Source organism: Scardinius erythrophthalmus (assembly GCF_964197995.2).
Source record: "Scardinius erythrophthalmus genome assembly, chromosome: 1".
NCBI classification, from domain to species: Eukaryota; Metazoa; Chordata; class Actinopteri; order Cypriniformes; family Leuciscidae; genus Scardinius; species Scardinius erythrophthalmus.
The window spans coordinates 53101796-53121482 of NC_138221.1; the positions used below are offsets into that span (position 1 = coordinate 53101796).

At 38.6% G+C, this 19687-nt stretch overlaps 1 protein-coding gene across 2 annotated transcripts in view; it reads left to right on the forward strand.

Annotated features, from left to right (window-relative positions):
* tanc2a (tetratricopeptide repeat, ankyrin repeat and coiled-coil containing 2a) overlaps nt 1-19687 on the forward strand; it is a 159057-nt gene that overhangs the window by 124201 nt on the left and 15169 nt on the right. For both annotated transcript variants that reach the window (XM_081368999.1, XM_081369000.1), the window contains 11 exons: nt 3429-3618; nt 5711-5962; nt 10220-10348; nt 14387-14668; nt 15492-15619; nt 17041-17272; nt 17355-17524; nt 17617-17895; nt 18730-19061; nt 19229-19337; nt 19511-19633. In XM_081368999.1, the coding sequence (XP_081225125.1) occupies nt 3429-3618; nt 5711-5962; nt 10220-10348; nt 14387-14668; nt 15492-15619; nt 17041-17272; nt 17355-17524; nt 17617-17895; nt 18730-19061; nt 19229-19337; nt 19511-19633 (2226 nt within the window). The remainder of the gene's footprint in view (nt 1-3428; nt 3619-5710; nt 5963-10219; nt 10349-14386; nt 14669-15491; nt 15620-17040; nt 17273-17354; nt 17525-17616; nt 17896-18729; nt 19062-19228; nt 19338-19510; nt 19634-19687) is intronic.

Below are 19687 nucleotides of genomic sequence, written 5' to 3' on the forward strand. Positions count from 1 at the left end.
CTAGTGATGATGGGAGGGAGGTGCATCTCTGCAGCTCAGGGTTTTGTCAGTGGGCGTCTCCCCACCTCAAAAACACAGATATTCTTGCTCTCTAAATCATGGCAGATGTTCCTGGGTTTTGGATGAACACCAGTTGTTTGCGCTGGAGTATTCATACAGTTCGAGTCTAACTAGGCATGTCTCAGACAGCAGATGCTGAAACCCCTGCTGCTACTCTATTTACAGTCCACACTGATCTTAACCATGATTCTCCAGTGAACATCTGCTTTTGGGTTTCGAGTGCTTAGAAACCTTTCAAGTCAGAAAAATTGAATCCAACATGTGTTCTATTCAGTACAGTAACATATTAACAATGCCATATGACATTAAATCTCGGGCTGTTATTTTATATTAATTGTTTAATACACAGATTAAATACTGATTATAAAAATGGCTTTAGAAGTCAGTATATTATCTGTTGTATTTCAAACATTGTTAGAATTTCAAAATTAAATTTGTCCAATGGTACAAAAATTCCATATTACGGAATTAAAGTCGGCATAAAACAATAAAGCGATAAAAAAAAAAAAAGCGATAGTCTGTTCTTCCATATTGTGATGTATATCTGAGTGAATCGGCTTCTCGAACAAGAAATTTAGGACTGGACTTGATTTTGTCCATCAAGAATTGATTGGATGGTTGTGGTTTGCCATTGCTGTGATGTCATGTGAGTGAGAGGTTGTCCCGCTCTCGCATCGAAAACCGTCATCAGAGAAGAGAAATCGCTGCAAAAGGGAGAAGTTATTTTGTTTAAAGATTACAGTATTGGAAAAAAATACTGTGCATGGATAAATCATTTATAATAAATACTGCAATATTAAAAAATGGTCGATTTTGATTTCATGGTGACTTTAAAGGGGTGGTTGTTTATGATTTCACTTTTTTTAACATTATTTAGTGTGTAATGTTGCTGTTTGAGCATAAACAACATCTGCACAGTTACAATGCTCAAAGATCAAAACAAAGGGATATATTTGCTTTTAAAGAAATTGCTTTTTAAGGACTACAACAAAAGGCTGGTAGGGACTACACGACATTCCTCCCGAGTTAGTGACATCACCAACCCTAAAATTTACATAAACCCGATTTATAGATTATCAAGACAGAATATGCTAATCAATGACTAGACGATAACTACACAAGCTGAAAAAATTAATCAACTAACCATTCAGAAATGTTGTCTACATGTTGTCACTTCTTCCTGAGTCTCTCCATCCTTGTCTGACTCCGGTTTGAACATAAGAGGCTAAAAGTTTTTGAAATTTTCAGGACATAAGCTGTTGTAGCTCAGCCCCCTGTGCTGGGAGCAGCAGCTCATTTGCATTTAAAGGGACAGACTCAAAAACGGTGCGTTTTTGCTCACCCTCAAAAATTTTAACATATATATATAAATATCTGTGGGGTATTTTGAGCTAAAACTTGACATACATCACAGATTTATTTTACATCTTGTGAAAAGGGAATTATACCACCCCTTTTACATACAGGTCAAGGAACAAGTATATATTTTTTCATATTTTTATAATACATTATGTATTTTAACTGTGTATTTGACAACCATTATTAAAACAATTATTTAAAAAACAAACTGCATCTTAACAATAACTAATAATGGAAACAGCTTTGCCATTTTTAAAAGGACATTTTGAACTCTTGAACGTAGCGCTTGTTAGATCCCGCTGTTAATTGTTCTCAGTTCAGTTTGACCTCATTGATCCGACTCCTAGTTGAGTCCAGGAATGTATCGCACAACACACGGCTCCTGCCGTCCACAGCTGGGCAGAGCTATTTCAGAGGCTGGTCCCTGCCAAGCGAGCGTGGTCACCGAAAGGCCACAATTTCTCAAAACACCAATTCAGAGCCAATATCTCCCACGCACACCGAAGCCTGAATTGGACAAAAGGGTGTAGACTGAGCTATTTAGACATATTTGGGAAGTTATTGAGTCCAAGATCTGGCTCAGAGCACACTGCTGGTTCATAGTGAAAAGTATTATTATTTTTCAGGGGCTGTCAGACATAGTAGACATTCCAATGTTGCCAGTTTAAAAATGCTTTTAAATCAGTTGTACACATAAAGAAATGAAGATCTCTGGTTGCACTCTTAAAGCAAAACAAGGTTAACTACTTAATGTTGTATTCAAACCCTAGTTTGTGAAATCAGCTATAAGAGTCTCATGTTGCATCAGAGCCGTGGTTTTGTGTTTTGCAAATTTATCTTTAAATTGTTGTTTTTATGAAAGAGCATCCTCTTGGTTTGCAGTAGAATCTCTTTTGGTCGCAAGAAACGTATTATCTAAAACAGCTTCTGGACAGAAGTACTACTGACTAACTGAAGTTCATAGCCTTCTGAATGATGTCATTAATGTGGCCTAGAGTCAGACATGAACTCGCTTAACCACTTATTCTTTCCGTGTCTCTTCCCCTCTCTTTTCTACTCCCTCTTTACTTTTTTCATGCAACCCTTTTATTATAAATTGTTGTTATCTGTTTGTGTTTCTCACTTTGTCTTTCTTGCTCTCTCATATCCCACTGGATAAAATGATCCACCATCCTGGTTGGTTTTTGTAGATCATGTCTTGTAGCCAACTGCAGCATGCAAAAACAATACACTCATTTCTTACTTTTTCCATTTGGTTAAGAGTTCAAATTTCAACGGTCTCTCAGTCATATACCATAAAAAGCCAATAACGTTGTATTAAATTACATAATATTGAGTCACTGTGGAAAAATTGTTTAAGTCAGCCCAGGCCATAAAAAAAGAGATAATTCCACATGAGTATGCAGTCCTCAGCAGAAATATGGGACAGTACTGTATCATTAAATACCAGTCAGCAGATTTCCACTTCTGGGGGCATTTTTGTGTGTGAAAGTCATTCAGCAGTGCTACTTTTCTGGAAGAGGAACCTCATATATACACAGTGGTTCACTGATCTAGCAGAACCCTTTAATATGCTACAGTAAATATATGCAGTGTAACAATGAGTGAAAACTCTACACCTCATTTATGAAGCACAAGCAAAACAAATGTAAATTGTTTGTACAATTATTCTTATGTGAATTTTTTTGATTGAATTGAATGGAACAATTTCAGTAAGAGTGGTTTTACAAGTGATTTACACAAATTAGTATTTCAAGTCCAGTGAATGGCCACCTTGAGCTCATGCATGTTTATAAGTTTTGTTTATTAGAAAAACAAGCTCAAGCCTCCGACACAAACTTAGTAGTACAAGGTGTTGTAGGATTTTTAACCAATGAGATTTCACTGTGAGCAGGGATTGTCAGGGCTGCAAAATAGAAAGCAAGCAGCTCATTTTATTATTAACATTCATTGCTTATATACGTGTGGCAAGTTTGGAGTTCTCTAACTCTCTTTTTTGTGATGTTCAGGGCATCTCCATGACCCAGAGGATCAGCCCATGCTCGAGCTTAGCTAGCAGCACAGCGTCGCCCCCTCCAGGCAGCCCCTGTTCTACGTTGCCCGCTGGAGCCCCGGGTAATATGGGCACCCGAGACTGTGCTTACGGATCCATCACGAGCCCCACCTCCACACTTGAGAGCCGAGACAGTGGTATTATAGGTGAGAGAAGTTCTGTAGCTTATTTTAGGAATAGAAATTAATTTTCATTAGTCATCATTAGGGCTTTTCACACTGCGCTTAACCCCGGGTTATCGTCGTTCTAAACACTGCCTTCAACCCAGAGTAAAGAAACGTTTCATACTTGTAATTTAGTTGCGGGGTTAGCACCACTTTTTACCTGAGGTTATGAAACCCTGCTCTGGAGATTAATGCAGTTAACTCTGCATTGCGGTGCCAAACTTGTACAGTGTGAAACAATGCACTGTTAAGGGGGTCGCACACCGGACGAGTAGCACAGCGGCACTTCTTTAAAATTCGAACACATTATTCTCTATCAGTGTACACACACCGACGGCACCATTCAGCGTCTGTCCGCGGTGCCCAGCTACGGCTCAGGACCTTGTTCAAAATCCTGCAGCGCCACAGAGCGCTATTTACATAGTTTTATATTAAATTTATATTTATTTGTCTCAAATCGTCATTAATGTACACTGACTTCACCCTGTGCTGCAATATACATTTAGTTTTACATTCATTTACAGAAATCAGCTGCTTGAATGAAATTGCTGATGTTATCGAATTTTCAGGTTATATTCTCAATTCATTCAGTTAACGGACGCTCTGAGGTAAAGTGTTCAGACTGCAGACTTAGTAACGATTGTATTTAATTGTACAGTACAATCATAACATAGTACAGACATTATCTTAATTCCATAATGTCCTTAAACATAACAATATTGCTGGCCATAAACTGAGAAAATGAGCATCCGGTGTGCGATACCTCGAGTTGTCCTAGATGCGGCGCGGCGCTTCTCGTCCGGTGTGCGACCCCCTTTAGAATGTTACAACTAGATGCTTAGCAACCGACCACCAATCGCGTGCCTTATATTCACATTCTTTGGGCAGTCATGGAAACACTGTGCGATGTAGCCTATATAAACAGTCGTTTCTGCGTATGATAGGAAAGATGTCAAACGGCGATGGAAAATGTGACAATTGGAGTGAAGAAGAAACCGTTTCATTCTTACCTTTTATAGTTCAAAAAGTACTCTCAGAAAAATCTTGATATTACAGTCAGCAATGTGTAATATGAGGCCGTGCAATGCTAGAGTCTTTATGTTATGTCGTAGATTTTTCCCTAAACCTAACTATCTGGGTCGTCTCCAATCAACGTTCCCTAATGTCTCCAATCGACGTTTAATATATAGTCTACCTAACTAACTTGCTTCCCTAACTAGCTTTCTTCCTGCGCAGGAATAATCGACAAACAGACTTCAGCAAATGTCCTTTAAATGCTTTAATCACAGCCAGGAGATCTTCCCGAGCAGCTCTCAGGGAATCTCTCCCAAGAAGCAAGGCCGGAGGATCTCAGACAAATTCCATTGAGAATCCCACCAGCTAACACGAATACAACAGTTTTTATAGAATAGGGAGGTATGGCAAAATTATATGAATTTGATTGGTTCTTCATATGCAAACCCTTCTGTTACTAGGTGAAGCAAACTTTGTTTTAATGATTACTTCATTGTTAATCACAAGGTTCAAATTTAGTCATCTGTCTAGTTTCAATTCCCAAATTTGTTATTTATACACTCACACGACCAAACTAAAATGGGTATGGCAACACAACATACAACATTCAAAAACACAGGACAGAATGTTTTAGTACATTGTGTTTCAAAGTGTTATCATGTTAGGCCTTAAAAGAGAAGTAAGGTTAGATGTTAGAAACATGGTTAGTTTAATATACAGTTTACTATTTTATCTATTAAAAATCCACCACAGTAACATGTCATGTGCTACGTTTGTCCAGTCAGTTGCACTGACACCGCAAATATGCAAGTAAGTACTTTAACCCGGGGTTTAGGAATGTGAAGTGTGAAACGGCAGCTTTTAAATACCTAGGATTAACTGTTAACCCCGGGTATAGTATTAGCAGTGTGAAACGTGAATAAGATTACCCAGAATTCCATTTATCTGGGGTTTAGTATGACCCAGGGTTAACTATTTCAAGTGTGAAAAGCCCTATTGATGTACATAAACATAATGACCGCTCAATGTCGGTTTAAAAAATCTCATTGCTTTCTTGCAGCAACGCTCACAAGTTACTCTGAGAATGCTGAGCATGGAGGTAAACACAGCGAAAGCTCACGGGGCAGCCTGAAACTCTGGCAGGCACAGAAGTCGATGGGTACAGACTCCTTTCTTTATCGGGTGGATGAAAACATGGCTGCCTCCACATACAGCCTCAACAAAATCCCAGAGAGGAGCCTGGAACATTCCATCTCTCACTCCGCCCACTCCATCCCCCTCTACCTCATGCCCCGCCCCAATTCTGTGGCTGGTAAGTTTCTGCACCTGTCAAATGTTGGCTAATGTATGTTCAGAATAGTGTACACACTAGTGCAATGCTTACTGCTTACTTTGCAGTATATACATGTATGCAGGGCCATCCTTTGGGTCCCACCGGGCCCCGCACTTGCGAACTGACCGAGGGGGACAACCACCCTAACCAAACTCTAACAAAAATAGCAATACAAGTGTATTTATATTATTTAACTGTAATATGGTAGAAACCTCCATATTATGCTGAGCTAGTCAAGATTCAGTCCAGCGTTCAAATCCTGTTAGTTACAAACGCTCATATTCATCTTTCACGACATGTGAATATTTAGAGTCAGCTCTGTGTGCAGCTCATTCAGCTGAGGGTCTTTGAACACTTCTGTTCATGAATGGTGAACTGCAGAGACAGGAAATATCCCACATAATGCAGACCCTAAAAGTCAACAGACACGTGTTTCCAATTCCCTCAAAATGTCAAGGTCAGTAAAAGCACATAGTGATTACTGTGAGAGCTATAGACGTGCCCCTCTTTTCAGCTTTATGGGCCATTTGAGCTCTGGAGCGGCTCCTAGCTCCTGATGCCGGCCCGTTACTACAAAGCAAGGACATATGTGTGAATCTCCTCCAGGTTTTATGGAGGATTTGTTGTTTGTGCTGCTGGTTTTGGATCCATATAGTGTCAAACTCAGTAGTTTGAGCCAAAGCTCAGTTCCATGCAATGTAGATTTTTTTTTTTTTTTTTTTTTGACTGTCGACTTTGGATTTTTGAAGGTTTGCTAGAAGGAATTTCCCAGATACAGTAAATTAAATGGTTAGAAAATGAAAAGGAACATGTCTAAAATCTGATTAAATAACACATGCTTAATAATTTAATTAATGTGACGAATAAAGTTTCACAAATTATATTACTTCATTCTTTATAATCTTAAAAAAAAATATTTTGTTGTTGTTGATGATGATGATGATGTTGTTGTTGTTATTGTTGTTATTATTATTATCATCATCATCAATTAATTCATTCATTTATCTTTGAATAAATGGCTATGAAGTAGTTCCAGGTTTACATTTACATTTCAATACATTTACCACACTCTTTCTGAGCTGTTATAAAGTTTTATATTGATAGAACATCAAAGTGGCATACAAAAAGCATCATAAAAGCACCATAAAACTGGAAGTAAATAATGATAAAACTCAATTAAGTTTGATGTGTATAAGATTTGAGAAGACACAAACCTGCTCCCAGCATGCACCTGAGTGAAGACAGCTGCAGCAGTGAGTGAATGACGTGATCTGTTTGTTCATCCATCTTCGCATCTGTCTGTTCTTGTACGCTCCTCACCTTACCTCCCCCCCCCCCTCTCTCTCTCTCTCTCTCTCTCTCTCTCTCTCCTGCCCCTGATTGTCTTTCTTACTCATGCATGCTCACCTCTCAAACTTTTCATCTTTCTCATTCTATTCTGTCACACTTTTGATTTCTTTCTCTCCTCAACCCACCCACTCATTCCCTCTCTTCTGCTCTCGGTGTGAGTCTCAGTCCATCTTTCATCACATCTTCCCCTTTCAAAATCTGTCTGATCTCTGAGTTCAAGATGCACTTGATTATTCTTTCAGACAAAAAGATTGGCATGTTCTCCTGTGTTCACTTCCTGTCACATATTCACACATGCACCCTCATATATGTACATAAAGCACACAATACGAGGAGTTTAAGAGATAAATGTACTGGCGTATTCACATGTGGGTGGTTGCCAGGGTTTTGCTAGGGTGTTCTTGGTGGTTTATTACTGGCACAAGTTAAAATAACCCACTGTCAAATCTTTGGAATATTCTGGCCTCAAGAAATGGCTCAGGATTCCTCCCTTTTAAAGACTAAAGGTGCGGACACTATAAATTTTGCCGGCAAAAAGTAATTTTTTTTATTATCAATGGCGTGTCGATGTTTGAAGCACAACTCACAGAGAAATCAGCAGATACAGCGTTCTGTTGGGCAATATTGCAAATCTGTGAGGGGAAATCTTTCACCCGCAAAATTCCTGATCATGTGCATTCCTATTTAAATGACTGGATTTTGCCCGCAAACATTTGCAGAACAATGGTAAATGTGAATGCACCTAAAGTGTTTTTAAGGTTAAAAAAAATTGCACGTCTGATCACTTAGAATTATTTAGCATACATTATTGTATGTTTATAATCCATTTTAAAATATTAAGTGCGGAAATGAACAGATCTCCATGTTCAGTCAAAGTTTAGAGATGCAGATATGAACACGCTCAGACATTTGGTGTAAAACACAGACGTGCTTTCTGGACCAGCGCCACGTGGGGCTGTAAAACACCAGTTTAGTGATGAGAGTCAAAGTCATTGTGATGCAGTTCAAGCGGCCGTAAATCCAGCAACATAGTCATGCCAGCCAGACAGTCTGCAGTGCAGATGGAGAGGGTGGGGTTGGGCAAGACAAAAGCTGCTGTCTAAATAGCATTTTTTATTTTATTTTACTAGGATAACCATAGTTTTAGCCAATATACAGTTAGCAGTGCTGGCTCTAAGTGTCTTAAAGTCTTTTTTTCCCTATTGTGACATATGCAGTATTCAAAGCTTCTCAAACTGGGAAAAAATGTAGGACGGGACTTGATTTTGTCCATTGAGAATTGTTAGGATCATTGGATTGTTGTGGTTTGTTATTGCTAAATTGTCAATTTTGATTTCATGCTGACCTTGAGGCCTTTTCAAACCAAGAATGGTACCTATAAATATAACAAAACTAAATTAGTGTCCACACTAAAGGAAGATAACATTTGTTTATTGTAAGCATACACTGCAGTTATTTTGACTGCCACTTTAAATGCCCCTTTAAATCTGGTGCATTCTGATTGGCTGCCAAGGTTTTTATTGTTAATCAGCTTTTAGAATTAGAAGAATTATTATCATCCTTGGTATGAACAGGCCTTTATGCTGATGGAGATCCTCCATGGTTTTACATTTTGTAACATTTAATTGTATAATCTATAAAAAACGGAAATTATAGCTTTAGAAACTTTGTAAGAGCAGCTTTCTCAGCTTGCTTAAAGTCTGCGCACTTTGTTTCAATCAGCTCTCAATCACGTTCCCGCTCAAACATGGGTTCTGAGGAGAGTTATATTACTGAACTGTTGATCTACACATGGACACCAACAGGAAGTTGTCATTTGTAAATGTATGTGCCATGGGGCCATGGTTGTTTTTCTGAAATCTGTCTTCAATTAAACATATTATAGGAGAACGAAAGCCTCTCCTTAGTGTGTTGCACCTGGCACCTTACATGGCTGGTGGCCTGTCGTCCTTAGCATCTGTGCTAACCCTGCCACAATAATGTTAGCTGTTGTTAAATAATTAAAAAGCTCTCTCCAGATGCTTTGAGATCAATTCTGTGGCCACCCACAGTGTTCTTAATATTCTCGTGCATCAAGCCGCCATGAACTTTCCTCCTCATTAGCAATGGAAAAAAAGGCTCAAAATTCAGGCACGCATCCTCATGAAAGCTAATATTCACAAGCTAAGCAAACACAAGCTCTCACACAGTTTGTCAAAGGGTTTGACCCATTTCAAACTACAGATTGGACCATGGTATTACCATGTTTTTTGATATTACTATGAAATACCACTGCATTCTTGGAAAATACCTATGCCTTAATTTGCAAGTCACCTTCATTTTTTGAATAAAAGCATGTATTAAAAAGCATGTATTGAATAAATGTAATACATATATTATGGATTATTAATTCCATATCCATTAACCACCGTATTATATATCCAAGTACTATCTGAGGTAATTCTTTTACCACTGTAAATGGTTTATTAAACAAAACACTGTTACATTTACTTCATAGCTAATGTTGATACATGTCAGGTAAAATTAAATTAAATCAGGTAAAATAATGAGAAGGCAGGTATTTTAAAGCCAGCGGGAACTGATGATAACCAACAGTACAGATTCATTATGATGTTCAATTCTAATGCAATATTTTAGTTCAGTGTTGTATTTCAAAGTACTTAATTGGCATAAATATTTTAAATATAATATTGCCCAAGCATCAATTCACACACAAATGTAAAGTGGTTATACAAATATTACTTTAAAAATGTAATAATTTTAAATAACATTGAATATTTTACATAAAGCTAATATTTAATATATAATATAAAAACATTTTAAATAACAGTATTGTTTTCTCTCTCTCTCTCTCTCTCTCTCTCTCTCTCTCTCTCTCTCTCTCAGCCACTAGTTCAGCTCACCTGGAGGATCTTGCCTATCTGGATGAGCAGAGACAGGCTCCACTGCGCACGTCTTTGCGGATGCCACGTCAGAACTCCGGTTCCAGCCGCTCTGGACAAGCGGACATAAGAGGTGTGTGTTATTTCTAGATTTTGTGCTTATACGTGATCACATGTACCTTTTTCTCTTTGTGTTATCCACAAATTATTGGTGAGGAAATTGGCAAACTTTAAGCAGATGCACTAATTAAAAAGCCATTGCTGTCACAGAAAAAACATCAAAGACAAAATAAAGTTTTTGGGAGATTATGGGAAGTTGTGTGTGGAGTGATGAATGAACATGAGTTGCATGGTGATGCTCGAGTGGTGTCTTTGAAAATCTGCTAAGAAATATAATTAGAAATGCATCTCTACCACAGTGAAGCATGGAGGAAGAGCCTTTTTAGCTGCTGGTATGTGTGAGATACTTCACTGTGAAAAGTCATTTAATGCTTTGGAGTGCAGGAGAATATTGCAGAATGGCTTGCTTCCCACAATTGAAAAATTGTTATCTAAAGAGGAAGGATCAGATGTTATTTTCACCAAGACAAAGTGGAACAACACTGAGTCTTGTTCCTGTAAAAAAAACTGTCTGCAAGTTGGGGAAGGCTATTCTGCGCTACAAAAAGGTTGACATGTTGTCTATTTTGTATCTACAGTATTTGTGCAATTCTTGCTAATTTTCCGACCAGCGATTTGTGATTAAAGTGGTCATTAAAGGTTAATAAAAGCACTAAAAATGTTGCCATTTTTGGCTTGGCCCGTTCTTTTTGTGTGTGTGTGTGTGTGTGTGTGTGTGTGTGTGTTTGTTTATATGTATATAAAGTTTATGAGAAACATAAATCCAGTCAATTGTGCTACACACAACCTTGATTAACATTATGCAGTACAGCCGGGTTCACACTGTACAATTTTGTCCACGATTTGGCTGTCTGAGACAAATTTTGAGAATCCTAAAAGATTCCTGTGATCCTAGGCCAAAATCTGACATCGCTAGTTTGACATGTTCGCTGACAGCTGATTAATGACCATTGCAATCAAATTTGACCTCAGACAAAATTCTGCCAGTGTCAGACGTTTTGACACACAGTCTTGCAGTGTGGCTTCTGCTACGACAACCGTCAAATCAAAAACCAATAGGAGCGCCAAACCTGATGACAATTAATGAGACAACCACAAACCACTACTTGCTCCACACACATCGTCTTCATTTTTTCCTTTTTTTTTTTTTTTAAGACAATCCATGATCATAATTAACACTAGAGATTTTTGTTTGCTAGCCTCCATTTCAGTGTAAATTCTGCTCACAGTCACTGAACGCATCACGGCTAGATGATGTAAAACTCCGGACGAGTCTTCTTGCATGTGTCCGGTTTTTTTAACGCGTCTTGATTGTCGTGACATTAATGACAACTGAGATACTAAAGTGTGACATGGCTTTACAGCAGGGATCATGTTCATACAGCCTGACAGGCAACAGTTGTAAAAGTCTATTATAAATCATGTGCTTAAGTAACTTCAGGAAAAACAAAAATAGAATTCTACGAAATGGCAGAATGTCCCTTTTAAAAGTAACCTCTATATAATGTAATGTTAATTATATTGGTGTGCATGTGCACCTTGCGTCTCTCACATCTGCCCTCCGCAACACACAGCATGTGCCATCAAAACCCTCAACACACTCCACAGCTCTTCCGTGGATCACTCCGCCGCCCCCCTCGTCCTGCTGTTCTTTGTTTCCCCTTTGGACTGCCTTGCCATAATCTGTCTCCTGTCCAGATCGAAGTATTGACTTCCTATTAGCACTAGCGCTGGCTCATCTGTCAGAGCTCAGCCTGCTGTCTAAAGCACACAGTCAAGGCTGCACACCTCCTAAATCAGCAGTGGAGTTCTGGGTTTCCTCTCTGACTCCAACAGCTTGAGACACAATTCACCACACAACCTGTTTATTTCAGGATGACTGCACAGGTGACGAAGAAGTGGAGGTGGACTCTATCCGTGGGGTTAGTTATAGTGACATGATGCTCAAACTGTACGTCAGACATAAGGTATCCGAACTTAACTACTGTAGATAGTAATTCTAGCACACTGTAGCCAATGCCATAATTTTACCGCAATTACAAGCAGTTTCTTTCATGTATAAGTATAGGACCCCTTCAGAAGACATTAAGAGCCATTTCCACCAGTAATAATGATGCTTAATTGTGGAAAACATCCAGGGAAGTGAAGGCACCCTAGCTGTGCCATGAAAGGAGATTTTAATGTGTGCCACTTAAACGCTATGGGTTAAATTTTTCCTTTCATCTTTTCTTTATTTACAACCTTCCCAGCTTTAGTTCTTTATGGTCATTTTACTGCTCGGCTGCCCTGGTTTCTATCTATCTTTTTCTTTGTATCTCTTTCTATGTTCCAATAGTGTCGTCTAGCATCCAAGCTCAGCACACGTGCTCATAAAGGTCACCTCGCCCTGCGTAACCCCGCCCACCTCCTTATGCTAATGCACAGATAATTAATTCACATGTTATCTGGCTAATTAATAGTGCACATGCAAATGCGGGGATAAATAACCTCATAATATGCTCCATCACACTTGTTGCAGTATAAGCCTATACAATCGGGAAATTATATAGCCGCATTGAATAATTTATGCTAATTGTGGTGACGATCCCCATCCTGCTTTAAAACGACACTTGCCTTGAATGTTATCAGTAATTGGGATTAAATGTTTGTGTAGTTAGGCTTAAGAATAATGAAGATTATAACTGAATGTGAATATTATATAGATGAGGATTTTTAAAATTAATGTTAATAATTTATTGCAAGCATATGTGGTGGATTAACATGATGATGAATATAAATTTTGCTATGTGCATGGTGGTAATACATTTGACAAATAATCTATGAACAAAAGCAACAGTTATCCTCAATGGTGGGTTCCGGTAAGCATGGCAACTGCTCAGTGACGGCTGCTCTCCTGTTCTTGATGCGTGGAGGCTTATTTCAGATGTATTTTCTGGCGTACATTAATGGGTCAAAGCACCCTTTCGACAACCACTGATTTATGGTGTTTCACACTGCAGCTTTGACTTGCGTAAGCTGCCAGATCTGCCTTTTTCAGACAAAGCATCTCCCCCTGCTGTTTAAAAATGATTACTGTAATGTGCAGAGCTTTGAATTTGGAAAGTACGGCCTGGTTTTACAGACAGGGCTTTGATTAAAGCTGCATTCGGCAAGTCTGGCAGATTGAGGGGACTTAGCCAAAATTTTGAATGTTTACAACTCTCATGCCCCTCCCCCACTACCAGCAAGCATCGAGTTCATGCTCGTCAGTGCGTGTGCACCAGATTTTCTGTGAACGCGTCCGTCTCTTCAGTATCGATCAACACCATGGACTCGGAGGTAGGCTTCCCTGGCTAATCTACCCATAGATAGCAATAACCGAGGAATTGGAAGCTTGTTAGTAGATTTTCTCCCCGCCATCACGCTTCGTACAATCCAACACACCTGCGAACTTCAGGCGTGTGCATGTGATATTGTAACGTGCGCGGGGGAGGCATGTGCACGAACTTTGATTCACAGTCAGATCTCACACAGCCCTGCACTGATTGGACCAGAAGAACCGGGAGCGGTGTATTTTTGCAAAACAAATAACAGGCTCCAGGTGGAGATAGAAGCGCGGGTTTTTTTCTAAAACCGGCTGATTTATGTTTTTTTTGGTCGGAGCATAGTGTCGGTTTCAGTGAATATGATCAAAAAAATCTTGCCGACTGCAACTTTAAGCCAGGATTAGGCCTTAGTTCAATTAGGATATTTAAGTAACTTATATAATTGTGCCTTAGAAAAAAACATTACTGGTGTGAATCTTGAGACAAAACAATGACAGTAACATATTTTGAGAGATGTCAGTGCAAGTTGTTTTGAGTTATAACAGCTCAAACATGCATTTTAGTCTGGGACTAGGCTTAAACCTTGTCATGAAACTGGGGGAATATTGTGAAACTTCAGCTTTGATGGATAAAATCACTGTAAAAAGAAATGGAAGGAAAAAATACGCTTTGGGTGGGATAGTGTAAAGTTTTTATGTATAAACCTGTTTAATTTAGTACATTTCCTAATGTTTCCCATGATGCAGTGCGCTTTGCTCCATACCGGCCACCCGACATCGCCCTAAAGCCACTTCTCTTCGAGGTGCCCAGTCTGATGCCTGATACGGTTTTCACCGGTCGAGATTGGCTGTTCCAGGAAGTTGACGTGTGTCTTCGCAGCAGCGAGCCCACCGCCAATCAAGGTGTCATTATTGCCGGCAACGTGGGCTTTGGCAAAACGGCCATCATCTCTCGCTTGGTGGCTCTCAGCTGCCACGGCATCCACATGAGACAGATCACCTCTGACAGTCCACACGCCTCACCAAAACGTGAGTGGATTCGTTCAAAAGAAAATCGCATCATTGTCTGTTAGATGCTTAAAGCTCTTAAAGGAATATATTCCTATTAAAGAGATAGTGAAAATGAACATTTTGTCATCATTTACTCACCCTCAAGTTGTCCCAAGAAGATATTTTTAAGAATGTTGGGAAGCATAGAGTTGACGGTAGCCATTGACTTCCATAATCGGAAAAAATAATACTATGGAAGTCAATGGGTGCCGTCAACTGTATGCTTCCCAACATTCTTAAAAATATCTATTTTTCTGTTCAACAGAAGAATGAAACTCGTACAGATTTGGAACAACATGAGAGTGAGTAAATGATGATAGAATTTTTTTTTGCGTGTGAACTATCCCTTTAATAAACATCTAACAGAAAAACTAGTTCGAGCAACAACAACAAAAAAAGTGGTCTTTATTTACTTTTAGTTTGTCTGTGAAACAGAAATCAAAAGGTATTACTCCACAGCTTTTCAATCACAACACAACTGTCAAGCTTCAAAAGAGGTTTATTGTTATGGTAATTGGTTAACAGGACTAGTTACTGATACTAGTTAATATTTGATGATATATTTAAATTATATGAAAATGATATATATATATATTTTTATATATGTCATATTTATATTAAAATCTATATTGTATATTTATAATATTGCCCTTTTATTATTTTATTTTTTTTATTGTCATATCGCACCATTTTTATAGTATATTGTTTTATTTCATTACTAAGTGCTCTCAAATTCAGCAATATTGAATATTAAAATCCGGCAAAGTGTTCACATCCCATGCATGCCACGTATTTCTCTCAGATGGCGACACACTTCCTTTGAGCCAGCCTCAGTCCGCTCACGGCACTCTGGCCGGTGGGAGCAGCTGTCCTGGGACGCCAGAGATGCGGAGACGCCAGGAGGAGGCGCTCAGAAGACTGGCTTCTCAGGTGCCAACTAATATCTACATAATCAACAGAGCCAGGCATATGACCAGCCTGCCTCTCAATCTCCCTCTCTTCTCTTCTATTGATTTTATTATCTCTCTGTGTTCCTTTCTTCCTTTGCCTTTATTAAATTGCTCCTCTCTTTCTCTCTCTCTATTCTTTTAAGCACAAAGGTTTATTGTGGTTCTGTTGCCTTATCAAATATTTATATGCACAGGGTCTCCCAGCACAGCCATTAGATATACTCAGAGCTTTGCATTGCTAATGATGACAAGCTTTTGAAACATACACACACACACACACACTGCGTGATGAAGCGAATCCAGGGGAGAAGCAGTTTTATAATATTGGAATAAGGCCATCGATGCACTCAAACTACGTCATGTTTTATGCATTAATAAAACTTTGAATCTTTCTCTAGTTTTAAATTCATTGTGTTTTTGAGCTTAATGTTGAGCTTAATGTTTTGTGCTTTTGTGTGCGTTTCTTTTTGTCTAAATCTACATTTAGCAGGAGTCTGAGCACCTTTACTCTGTTATATGTATCACTGAGTTGTGTTTGCCATATATACAGTAGTAGTGCCTGATACTCTATAATAAATACAGTAGTGCTGATATAGCTTTTAAACAATAGTTCAAAAAAGAAGTTACTTACACTACCGTTCAAAAGTTTGGGGTCATCAAGATTTTTAAAAGATGTTTTTCAAAGCAGTTTCTTGTTCACCAAGGCTGCATGTATTTGATGAAAAATACAGGAAAAAACAATAATATTCTGAAAAAAATATATATTTTTAATGTTATAATTTAAAATGTCATTTTTACCTCTGATTCTCCAGTCTTCAGTGTCACATGATCCTTCCGAAATCATTCTATGATGATGATTTGCTGATCAAGAAACATTTATTATTATTATCAATGTTGAAAACAGTTTTAATATTATTATATGCTTAATATTGTTTTTATTTTTTTAGGATTATTTTATGAATAGAAAGTTCAAAAGAACAGCATTTATTTGAAATAGAAATCTTTTGTAACAATTTGATTCTTTAATGTCACCCTTGATCACTTTAAAGCATCCTTTCTGAATAATAATAATAAAAAATCTTACTGACCCCAAACTTTTGAATGGTAGTGTACGTTTCACACGCAAAATTACAATATTGAAGTTACTTTATTTTTGCTTCACCATTGAAAACAACATTCCAAACAAAGCTGTATGAACTATTGGAATTTTATTCCTGAATGAATCTGTTGTCTTGATTATTCAGTGAAATATCAGCACTTTTGGAACAATGTTTGACCAATCAAATTCAATGATGGATTTGAGAACTTAATGTTGCTAAGCAAAGGTAAAAACAAGTTCTCAACCCAATTTAAATGTGTGCTTATATTTGTTCTCTCGCGTGCTCCTTCCCTCTACTATAGGTGGTGGCGTACCATTACTGTCAGGCCGACAACGCGTACACCTGCCTGGTCCCTGAGTTTGTGCATAACGTGGCAGCGTTGTTGTGCAGGGCTCCTCAGATGCAGGCCTACCGAGATCTTCTGCTCCGCCAGCCGCACCTGCAGAGCACACTCAGCCTGCGCTCCTGCGTCCAGGACCCCTTCACCGCTTTCCGCAGGGGTCTGCTGGAACCTCTGGAGATCCTGCAGCGAGGTACGTAAATGTGTTCATGCATACTCGCGCACTGTTCGTACACGTGCATGCATGTAATATTTAAAACGTGCAATATTTACAGAGAGGAAGATTGCCTGTGAGGAGAATCTCATCATCTTGATTGACGGGTTGAATGAGGCAGAGTTCCATAAACCGGATTATGGAGAAACTATTGTTTCCTTCCTCTGCAAAACCGTTGAGCGCTTCCCTCCTTGGCTCAAACTGGTGGTCACCGTCAGAACGACACTACAGGTCTCTATCCCATCCATCCATAGCAATCATTCTTTCTTTCCATTTATGTTTTTACTTATTTGCTCTGTGCTATTTTTTTCTCTGTATCTAAGGACGTGACTCGTCCGTTGCCGTTCCACCGTATCTCTCTGGATCGTCTTGAGGAGAGTGATGCGATAGACTCGGACCTGCAGGGCTACATCCTGCACCGGCTGCACTCCAGCCAGGAGATCCAGAACAACGTGGCGCTCAACGGCAAGCTGGACAACGCGGCCTTCACCAAACTCAGCGCTCATCTGAAGAGTCTGAGCCGGGGCTCCTACCTCTACCTGAAGCTCACACTGGACCTCATTGAGAAGGGCTACCTCGTGCTCAAAAGCTCCAGCTACAAGGTCAGGGGTCACACAGATGCCTCCTTTATTACTAAATACATCATAGGAGTGACACTTCATGCATACAATAAAAAAATACAAATGAAATGAAATAATAGAAAGACAGTAAACAAATGACAAAAACAAATTATAGCTTTTCAGTGTTATGTACGTACTATTTTATTTTATTGTAGCTTTTTAGAGTTATGTGGTGATTTTTATTTTATTAAAAAAGGAAAAGAAAGAAAGAAAAAAAGACAGTTAGGAAAGACAGTCAACAATAAAATTCACAAAAATAGTAGCTTTTCAGTGTTGTTATTTTTATTGTATTTATTTTTATTTATATATTATTTTAGCTTTTCAGAGATAAGTGCTTTTCAGTGTTGTTATTTTTATTTTATATATTTTTATTTGAGCTTTTCAGTGTTGTTTTTATTTTATATATTTTTATTTTAGCTTTTCAAAGATATGTGTTTTTGTTATTTTTATTTTATTTATTTGTAGTTATGTATTTTTATTTGAGCTTTTCAGAGATATATGTAGTGTTAGTTGATTCATTTTTATATATTTTTCATGTTTATTTTATTTTATCTTTTTTAGATTTATATGTGTGGTATGATTTTATTTTATTTCAGCTTTTCAGCTTTTTTTGTTCTGAATGTGGTATGACATTTGTTTTGTTTCTTTAGTTTTTTTCATAAAGTAATAGAGTAATAAAGTAATTAAAATCCTTTTATAATTTTTCCATTTAAAAGCATATATTTAAAATTCTTTTAAATGGCAACGACTAAAAGGATGAGTATGTTTCAGCTTTTTTGTGTATATTTATTACATTTTTTATCGGTTTGAGTCTAGGTGGTTCCAGTGAATCTGGCTGAGGTCTACCTGTTGCAGCTGAACATGCGTTTCCCAACTCAGTCGTCATTCGAACGCGTTCTTCCACTGCTGAACGTGGCCGTGGCTTCTCTACACCCGTTGACTGACGAGCAGGCCTACTGTGCTGTGAACGCCAGCATGGTGCGTGGAGCCGCCCTGGACTGGGATGATTTCCAGCAGAGGTCTGAACTCCTGTCGCCTTTCCTGGTGAAAAGACGCGATGGAACGCGCATGTTCGTCCACCCCTCGTTCAGAGAGTGGCTCATCTGGAGAGAGGATGGAGAGAAGACCAAGTTCCTCTGCGACCCCAGGTGAGGAGCTCAAGTAGTCAGAATGTGTGTCTTTCATCAAAATGTAATGACTTGATTCCTGTCCCAAATTTTGTCTATGGAAATCCTGTTGCACTCACTACTACATTACAATACTGAAGTAAATTATCTTATACCATTCTCTTGTCTCTTTTCCCATGATTCTTTAGGAGTGGCCACACACTGCTTGCTTTCTGGTTTTCACGGCAAGACAGCAAACTTAATCGACAACAGACCCTCGAACTTGGCCACCATATTCTCAAAGCTCACATCTTTAAGGTTAGGCTAACTATAACAACTGCAACACTTCTGATGTTTGCTAAATTGATACCGTCAATCTGACTAGAGCAGTATATAGTAAATGATTTTGGTAAAGATTTATATCATTACCAGAAGTGTATTTCCAGTTATGATGGGTTTTTTTTATTAACACCAATGTCTCTTGGACTCAGGGCCTGAGTAAGAAGGTTGGGGTTTCCTCCTCAGTGCTGCAGGGGTTGTGGGTGTCCTACAGTACAGAAGGACTCTCTGCAGCTTTGGCTTCACTTAGAAACCTCTACACACCCAACATCAAGGTATAAAAAACAGACAGTCACAGAAAAACTGAAAATATTAGCAAACAAGTGGTT